This window comes from Orycteropus afer, unplaced genomic scaffold, assembly GCF_000298275.1.
Source record: "Orycteropus afer afer isolate SDZICR_OR568_19922 unplaced genomic scaffold, OryAfe1.0 scaffold00093, whole genome shotgun sequence".
Lineage (NCBI taxonomy): Eukaryota > Metazoa > Chordata > Mammalia > Tubulidentata > Orycteropodidae > Orycteropus > Orycteropus afer.
Window position 1 is genome coordinate 5871534 of NW_006921680.1, and position 9992 is coordinate 5881525.

The window sequence follows — 9992 nt, forward strand, 5'->3', positions numbered from 1 at the left end:
GATTGGAGGAAGAATCATTAACAACCTGAGATACTCTGACAACACAACTTTGCTTGCTGAAAGTGAGGATGACTTGAGGCACTTACTGATGAAGACTGAAGAATACAGTCTGCAGTATGGATTACATCTCAATATAAAGAAAACAAAAATCCTCACAACTGGACCAATAAGCAGCATCACGATAAATGGAGAAAAGGTTGAGGTTATCAAAGAATTCACATTGCTTGGTTCTACAACTGATGCCAATGGAAGCAGCAGTTAGGACATTAGACGACGTATGGCACTGGGATAGTCAGCTGCAAAGGAACTCTTTCAAGTGCTGACGAGCAAGGATGTCTCCATGAGGACTAAGGTGCACCTGACACAAGCCATGATATTTTCAATTGCTTCGTATGCATGTGAGAGCTGGACAATGAATAAGGAAGACCAAAGAAGAGTTTATGCTTTAGAGTTGTGGTGCTGGTGAAGAATTCTGAAAGTACTATGGAATTATAAAAGAACTAACAGATCTGTCATGGAGGAAGTACAGCTGAAATGCTCCTTGGAAGCAAGAATGACCATAGTTCATCTCGTCTACTTTGGTCATGTTGTCAGAAGGGACCACTCCCTGGAGAAGGATGTCATGCTTGGTAAGGTGGAGGGTAGACAAAAGAGGGGAAGGCCTTCAACGAGATGGATTGACATGGTGGCTGTAACGATGGGCTCAAGTATTCCAAGGATCATGGACCTGGCGCAGGATCAGGCGGTGTTTCATTCTGCTGTGCATAGGGTCACTATGAGTTGGAAATGTCTCAACGGCACCTAACAACAACAACAACAACATGCCACCAGGCTAAAGAGTGATTCCTAAGTGTTCTACTGAGATGCAGCTTGGGAAAAGAATATACTTGACAATCACCTTTATTGGATCAAAAAACTGCCCTGAACAACAATAACAAAAAACTCCACTTGCCATTTAGTTGATTCTGACTCAGTTGATTTTATCAGAGTAGAACAATGCTGCATAGGATTTTTAATGGCTGAGTTTTCAGAAGTATATTGCCAGCCTTTCTTTGAAGGACACTTTGGGTAAAATTGAACCACCAGTCCTTTTGTTAGCAGCCAAATGTGTTAACTCTTTGCACTATCCATAGATTCTACCCTTAGCAAATCTCACCCCAAATCACTATAACATTCATCACTAAGAAATAAAAATAAATAATAGTACTAACATTTATGCATATTATGCACAGTTCCACATATCCCTGAGGTTTTTGGGGGTGATCCTTCTCACTGCCTTGTTAGAAGAAAATATTTTTGATTCTTTGGAGGGGACCACCTCTAATAATGTCACCTTGATTCACAAACATGTTATCATCACTACCAGTCTCCTTTGATCCAAGGAAGAAATTGAGACTTAGAGAGTTTGACTCGTCTAAATTCAAGTAGCAGAATCTGGGCTTCGAACTCAAATCTGCTAACTCTTTGGCTCCTTTCGTTAAACTGTGCTAAAGAGCCATTCAAAACGATATGCTCACACCTCTTTGGTGGTTGAATATTGATGAAAGATTTCAAAGAATGCAATAGTATGCCTCTGAATGGTGATATATATTTTAGGTACTGAAGCCTGGAGGCTGCACACATTGTTTCTGTTTTCTTTATCATTTATCACCCTCTGTTAAAAACTACCAAAGATTCTCCATGGAACGTCTACACAAGAATTAAAACCTTACACTTTTACAGGGAGCTCTGGTGGCATAGTGCCTAAGGCACTTGACTGCTAACTAGAAGGTTGGCGGTTCAAACCCACCAGCCACTCCTCAGAAGGAAGGTTGGGCAATCTACTTCCACAATGATACTGCCTCAGCAACCCAAGGAGGGGTCGCTATGAGTCGGGTCCGACTCGACAGCACATAACAACAACAACAACAACACTATTACAGCATTTCCAGGTTCTATTTCCCCGGTTTTCTACATAGTCTTTTGCCTTCTCTGCCTTCGTTTTCCCTTTCTTTCCTCTTGTTGTCTCACTAAATGCCTTTCTATCTCCCTATTACTGTCTTTTTTTGTAACTTCCTCTGTTTCTAATCATTTGTCCTATTTCTGTTCTTTGTCTTGATGTCTCACTGTCGATATTCACTCTCGCAACCTCCCTGACCCTGCCTTCTGGAGGAGAAAACTGCAGACTCATTAACCTTGCCCCCCTATAACCCACTCATTTGCCATCTTACACTCCCTTTGCATAATCGTTCCAAAAAATTTACCACATTCCACGTACTCCTTTGCCAACAACAGTATAGAAAGAAGAGTAGGCGATACTGATTTCATTTCTTAATTATATATTTCCCGGAAGAAGGGCAATGATGGCAGGTGAATTTTTACAAGGCTAACTGCTCTGTCTCCCTTTGCTGTCTTCCAGTTCCATTTGAAACATAGCTAAGATAGGAAGTGTGTATTTCTCTAAGGAATTCGAAAGTTCAGAGGACTTGTGCAACAGTGTAAAGACTCAGATCTATAAGCAATTGCTGGCAACATCTTATTTTCTGTGTGGAGAATATTGAGAGTTATTAGAAGAAAGAATGGCAGGCCCAGGGGTATTCTCCTCTATGAAAATTTGGAGAAAACAAAGTTAGATACTAGATTTAGAAGTAGAAAAATAAAGGTTTTTTTTTTTTTTTTTTTTTTTCTTTCCATATGTGAGCAGTTACCCAAGTAGTACAACAGCTTGAGGCCCTGTAATCACATGGGATGATGTGGAGGAGATAGTGGCAAGGTCCTTTATCATTGGTCCCTTAACTGTGTTCTTGGAATTGAGCAATTATAGCTTCCCTGTGTCCTCTGATGGCCTACTACAATTGGCATCTATACCAGAGAGAAATGCAAACTAACTAGCTCCCAAGTTCAGATTTTGAGTCTGAATTATATTTATTTTCATCTTTGGTTGAAAAAGTATGAAATGCTCAGATTGCTGAAGTGTTAATTTTCCATTCAGTACTTTCAACTGGACCGTCCCGTTCTTAAGCTGGCTGGCCATTGTCGCCCTCTGTGTGTTCACAGTTATCCTGTATTTCATTCCACTGAGATACATTGTCCTTGTCTGGGGTAAGTAAAGCCATTTTTTTTTTTTTTGCTTAACTGTCTTAGCTGCTAAGAACAAACTATTTTTTAAGGGATGAGTTATACTGTCAGTAGTTCTCTATATTTATGGTCATGAAGCTACTCCATGATGAAAAGAGACAAGTCAGTTAAAAATCACAACAGTATAAAGATTTAGGTCTACCTGCAAAATGCATTTTTCTTATCTGGCACCATAGGCTCCATCATACTATAAACATGTAGTTGTTCAGAATCTCCATATATCAAAGTGTAGCTTTGTCTAGATATCACTCTGATTTATTTTCACCACTTATACACAAACAGAGGCATTTCAATCCATATGGTACCTTTAGGACACTATGCTTTTGTGCTGTGGTACTTTATTTTGCGGAAGTGTATGCATTGCCTGGACTGTACATGGGCACCTGTTTAAGAGGTCACCTTTAGAAGGCAGGAAGAAAGTCTTTGGCACTTACAGGCCACTTAGGAACAAGAAACCTGCTTTCTGTCTACTAAACTAGAATGCTTCTCCAAAAACTTACTCTAAAGGTAGTTTTTTTTGGTCTTCATTTTTAATGTAATTATGCTGTATGCCAACAGTTCCTATGAGCCTGGACTCCATTTAGGAAGTGGCCAGTTTCAGCATTCTTTGTGGTTATTTGTTTATCTTTCTTGACAAAATTCTTGGTTTGGAAAACTCAACTTTCAGTCTCTAAGGTCTACTAACAAAGAAAACTACTACATTAAGGATTTCAAATATATATGCATATATATACACCAGATTGTGTAGAAGTAGACTGGTATTTTCCCTGGGCCTGGACATACATGGAGCTCTGGTGGCGCAGTGCCTAAGGCATCTGACTGCTAACCAGAAGGCTGGAGGTTCAAACCCACCAGCCACTCCTCGGAAGGAAGGTTGGGCAATCTACTGCAGTAGTGATATGGCCCCAGAAACCCAAGGAGTGGTTGCTATGAGTCAGATCTGACTCGATAGCAGGGAGTTTGGTTTTTTTTTTTTTGCACATACATGCACCTAAGATTGTTATTGTTGTTCTTATGTGCCATTGAGTCAGACCCGATTCGTAGCGATCCCTCCTTGGGTTTCCGAGGCAGTATCACTATGGAAGTAGATTGCCCCATCTTCCTGTTAAACCAATAAAAAAATGCAAAGAACCAAATGGGATTTTAACTTCAGAAAACATCAGCTTACACTAAGAGCAAAAAGATCAAAGGATGTTTTAAAAGAAATATACTGGAATAAAGTGAGCGGGGGTCTCACGCCTCCAAACCCTCTAGTTTTAAGATTCCTATCTCCCTATTCTTTTTGTCCCGCCTTGTCAAATATTTGACAGGCTCTTTTATTATTCTCATCAGTTATCGTTATCTTTACCTTTACACCCTGGGAGTAAATGGTGATTTTTTTTCCCTTTCCTAATTTCTAGAAACTCAAACTTAAACAACACTCACTATTCAAGAGAAGAGGCATTCCCATCATGTTCTTGCTCCCCTATTTTATGTTCAAGTCCTCATCTCTCATTCCATCCTCTGATATTTAAAACAGATGCTGCTTTATTGAAGGAATTAACTAGTATGTCACATGCAGAGGCTTATTACCTCTAACCTACTCAGGGTCAGACCTGCCTCAGGCTCACGGAGCACCTCTGTTGAACAATAGGTGGGGAACCTCCGCCTGTTTTGTTTCACCAGGTTCTTGGAAACTGGAGCCCATGGCAGACATCTGGTTATGTAACCTAGGGTGGCCTCACTGGCTAGCTGTCTTAAAAGTAATTTTTAGGGAATGTGTTTGGGCCTCTTGTTTCATCAAGTGAAATAAAATAATATTCCTTTAGTGGTAGGTGATTGCTGAAATATTAACTAGAAGTTTAAGATGTGACATGAGTCTCTCTTGGGGAGACAGAGACCAATATCAAAATTCCAGAAGAAGGTTATTCTGCATGAAATTCCCCAAAAAGAGCTTATATGCTCAAGTTATATGGCTAAGTTTTTTTAATCAGCCTGTTGATTTCATGTAAAACTGTTAGTTGTTTCTATTTTGTAAAATCTAGTGGCAAACACTTCTGCATTTCAGGTCATTTTGAAAAACATCAAGGTCACATGTCTTCTGAACATTTAGTTTGAATAACAGCACCCTCTCCACAAAAGCTGTGTCTTTAAATAAAAAAGAAAAAGAGAAAAAAAACCCCAATAAATCAGACCTCCTGCTTCTAAAAATAACCCAACCCAAAATGTAGGAAGACAAGTTTAATCTTGAATGAAACATTGAAACAAGGCTTCGAAGAACTATGCTGTTGTTGTCAGGTGTCATCGAGTTGGCTCCAACTCATAGCAACCCTGTGTACAACAGAATGAAATACTGCCCGGTCCTGTGCCATCTGCACAATCCTTGCTGTGCTTGAACTCATAGTTGCAGTCACTGTGTCAATCCATCTTGTTGAGGGCCTTTTCCTTTTTCGCTGACCTTCTACTTACCAAGCATGATGTCCTTCTCCAGGGAATGGTCCCTTCTGACAACAATACCAAAGTAAATGAGACAAAGTCTGGCCATTCTCACTTCTAAGGAACATTTGGACTACACTTCCTTCAGGACAGATTTGTTCGTTCTTCTTGCAGCCCATAATATTTTCAGTATTCTTTACCAACATCACAATTCAAAGGCACCAACTCTTCTTAGGTCTTCTTATTCATTGTCTAGCTTTCACATGCATATGAGGTGATTGAAAATACCATGGCTTGGTTAGGCATGGCTTAGTCTTCAAAGTGACATCTTTGTTTCTTAACATTTTAAAGAGGTCTATGAACTTTAACACTGAGGAAAAAGTAAGATTTGTCATTGCTCATTCCAGCTAGTCTCAACTTTTGTTTCCCAAATAGAAAGCCTTTTCTTCTAGGAAGAAGCTACTAAAAACAAACCAGCAGTTGAGTTGGGAAGGAGGGAGGAAGAAGAGGAAGGAGGAAAAGAGGAAAGAAGGAAGAGATAGCAGGAATGAGGGGAAGAAAAAACTGGGTTTCTTGATTTATTCTGTCCAGGCTGCCCAGCAGACCCCAAGCCAGATCTGCAAATCACTGCAACACTTTTGCCAGAAACATCCTCTCTACAAAAAGAGATTAGTCCCCAAACTGTTGGCATTTTAATAATGTTTGAGCTCTCATTTTTCTAGGCATCAATAAATTTACAAAGAAGCTTCGGAGTCCATATGCAATTGATAACAATGAACTACTTGACTTCCTTTCCAGAGTCCCTTCAGATGTACAAGTGGTATGTAGATTTCATTATTATTATCATTATTTTTTTTAATTTAGTGTGGCATTGGATTTTAACTTTTATATCCCTTTAATTTCAAGGTTGTAGAAGAGCCAAGTGAAGTTAAAAAGTCTGTAGCAGATTTTGCCATTCAGGAATTTAGCCCACAGTGGGGGATATCCAAAAATTTATGGAGAATGTTTGAGGAATGGGAGAGTAAGAAAGGGTTGCCCCAAGAATTCACAGAGCTTTCAGGGACAGTCTCCCTCCAAGTAAAATTCAGTTATGTTTGTGAAGGCGATGGGCTTTGAGTCACCATTACCTGTGAGGTAAGGATAAGAATATTAGATAATGAAAGTAAAATGTGCCAGTAAGCATTTAAGAGAAACAAAAAAAATTCCAGAACTTTTATGGATTAAATGAATTTATCCATATGATAATTATCCATTACATCGAAATAAGAAGATGAATAAAACCAAAACCAAAACCAAACCCATTGCTGGCAAGTTGATTCCAACTCATGGTGACCTTACGTGTTACAGAATAGAACCAAGCTCCATAGAGCTTTCTTGGCAATAATCTTTAGGGAAGCAGACCCCTTGAATAAATGAAGCTATTTAGGAGATCAGTGAGGTATGGGGAGGAAGGTGACTGCTTTTGAAGACTGGAGCACATCTCAAAATTTTTTTGAAATCCTTTAACCACTATTAACCACTAACCATTTTCAGAGTAAAATGAGAAACATTGTTATCAAAATCTTGAAGCTGGGTTGCAGCAATATATTTTTTCTTTGTTTTAACCTGATAAGATTTATTTTGATTTGATATCAAACATGAGAGTGAACAGGACGGAGATTAAAATTGTATTAAACAAACAATAACTTGCAAAGAACCATTATCTAGCCCTTCAAAATCGATTGAGATGGTTTTACTTTTAATGTAATACGTTTTGGAAGGCCTATTACCAAAGTTCTTATCAGGGTTCTCCTGCAGTTTGGGGCAGGATTTCTCTTCTAAATATCCCTCTATCATTCTATTGTTTTCTGTATCCCAGCTGCAGATCCCATACAGCTTCCAGAGTGAGCACTTTTTTCCCCCAAGCAATCTCTCATTACTTTGCTTTTCCTTCCTTTGCCAGAAAGTGGCCACCTGACCAGTCTTTCTCTGAACTCTGTTTAAACAGGTGCAATACCAAGAACTGAAACCAGATCCTTCTCATAGCCCATGTAAAAGGAAGAAAAACAATCTTGGATAGCCAGCTCCAAGCACCGAGGAGCCCAGCATCTGTTTGGGAAGATAAAAGAAAAAGCCTTCAGCCTCAGTAGCATTTCCTTTCTTTCTGCTTTTTATTTATTTTGCCTTTTTATCATGATCGAGAGGATTTGTAAATAGTGTACAAAGGCATATGTATTTAAAAATACACTTCCACTGCCCAGAATCAATTTGATAAAAGTTTAGCTATTGCTGAGTGAAAGCCTTGCTAGCTGTGGGTAAAAATGTAACACGTTGAAACAAACAAACAAACAAAATGTAAGAATGATGGCAATGGGAGATACACATTTCTCTAATTACAAGTGGAAGAACCAGAATATTAAATTAAATGTTCAGCTGTGCTCTGATTAAATCGACACAAAATGTAAATGTCAACTTAATTTTAAAGTTTTTTTTAATGTAACTCTTTTTAATCCAGAAAGTAACCCATTCCAGTTTTCTATGTTTTATATGTTTTAAAAGGGGGGAAATCCCAAAACCTGAATAATGGATGCATTTCAGTTTATCCTAGATTATGACTTCAGATCCTGACATTCACTCCTGTGCAAATTATTTTGATACAACTGGCTGATTTTCTCATAGTGACCCCATGTGACATACTAGAACTGCCCCATGGAGTTCCTAGTCTGTGATCTTCATTGGAGTTGGTCTCCAGGTCTTTTCTCCCATGGAGCCACTTGGTGGGTTTGAACCACTGACCTTTCAGTGAGTTAGTATTGACTGAGGCACACAACAACAACAGGTTGATTTTAAACTAATGAGTTGAATGAAGTACATTCACAGTTCTCAAGAGAATCTTCAACACTCTGAAATTCTGTAAAGAAAACTTTCAAACCTTCTATCATTCCATCTAAAACCTGAAAATCTCTACAGGACTATATATAAATACTGCCAGGTTTATAAAAGATTGCTTAAATGAATTTTTATATCTACCACTACTTTAATTTATACTGATTTAGTAGATTAGTAACCCTGCTCAGTTGTCAAAAATACTAGCAAACTAACTCTGTATTGCTTTAGGTGTCATATTATGCCTTTGTGCATTAAAAATAATAATAATAATATTCAAGTATTCTCACAGGAAAAAAAAAGGTATTTGCTTTCTCATTAGGTTACTGAAATACTTTAATGCATACTGATTTTTGTTATTAGTGTCAATTTTAATGTAGAGGAGAATGCAGTGTGCTAAGTGATATGCCAGTGTTTCATTAGATTCATTTATGGAAAAACGTAATCATTCCTGATAACATGAGTGCATGAAAACGTGTTTTGTAAAATAAACTGCTTATGGGGAGAGGGGGATGTTTCACTACTTACCATAGTTTCTATAGTTAAAATTGCATTCCCAGTACTCTTATGGTAGTTTTTGTTACTTACTTCTGTGTGTATCAAGAAGGAGTATACCTCTGGAAAGAGAAATCATTTGGAGAGAATGTCTTCCCTGACATGGGAGACAATAATATGTGGTTGAAATTGCTGCAGACATGTTTTGTACCATTTTATTAATAATAGACCAGGATAGGGGTGAAAGTAGAGGTTATGCTAGAAAAATATAGAAAAGCCAGAAGCAAGAAATATATATTTCATTCTAATGGAAGATTCTTTAAAAAATAAATTTAATCTAATTAAAGCTGATTTTTTTTCAAAACTGATTTTTAAAGTATTTTTATTTTAAAAATATGTTGTTAAATACTGTTTCTTATGATAGAACTATTTTGATCTGTTTATACACAATGCTTGAAAGAATGTCAATTAAATTCCCTTTCTACAGAAAGGCTTTGACCTCAATATGCTCTATTTAGTGCATCATGTTTTTAAGGACATGCTCACATATGAATACCATCACTGTTTGTTGCTAAGGCATAATACACTATGAAGTTGATGTTACTACAGAAATTTCACTGATGGGACAATTTGTTTGAAATAACTTCCGGTAATAACTTGTGTGAGATTTATGTTCTATGTTGACAGTGTCTACTCTGATGTCTACAACCTCAAATGTACTTACTGGAGAGTAACCATTAACAGATGACTAATTTGTTTGTTTCCTTGTATCAACTTTCAGATGTTTAGTTCAATGGTAATGTTGACTACACACATTCACTGCATTAAATACAAAAGAAAATAATCCTTTCTAAGTATAATCAGTACTCCTTTCTCTCTATCTTGTGTGTGTGTGTGTGTGTGTGTGTTATATAATGGCTGAGAGAAGAGTGATGGTGGATTGTGTGCATATTCCTATAAATGATACTTGGAGAATATAGGTTTGGTTTGGACAACCAGCGTTTTCCCTCTTATCTTGGCTGTTCATATGAAATTCAATACCTTTGGAGGGGAGAGCATCCAATGAAACTGATGGTGGAGTAAAAACTATCTTGAGATAT

The 9992-nt window shown here is 37.8% G+C and overlaps 1 protein-coding gene across 1 annotated transcript in view; it reads left to right on the top strand.

The window, feature by feature from the left end:
* MCTP1 (multiple C2 and transmembrane domain containing 1) overlaps positions 1-7591 on the top strand; it is an 894856-nt gene extending 887265 nt beyond the window's left edge. The window contains exons 21-23 of the mRNA XM_042781174.1: positions 2972-3081; positions 6255-6352; positions 7520-7591. Of these exons, the coding sequence (XP_042637108.1) occupies positions 2972-3081; positions 6255-6352; positions 7520-7591 (280 nt within the window). The remainder of the gene's footprint in view (positions 1-2971; positions 3082-6254; positions 6353-7519) is intronic.
* Positions 7592-9992: the final 2401 nt, after the last annotated feature.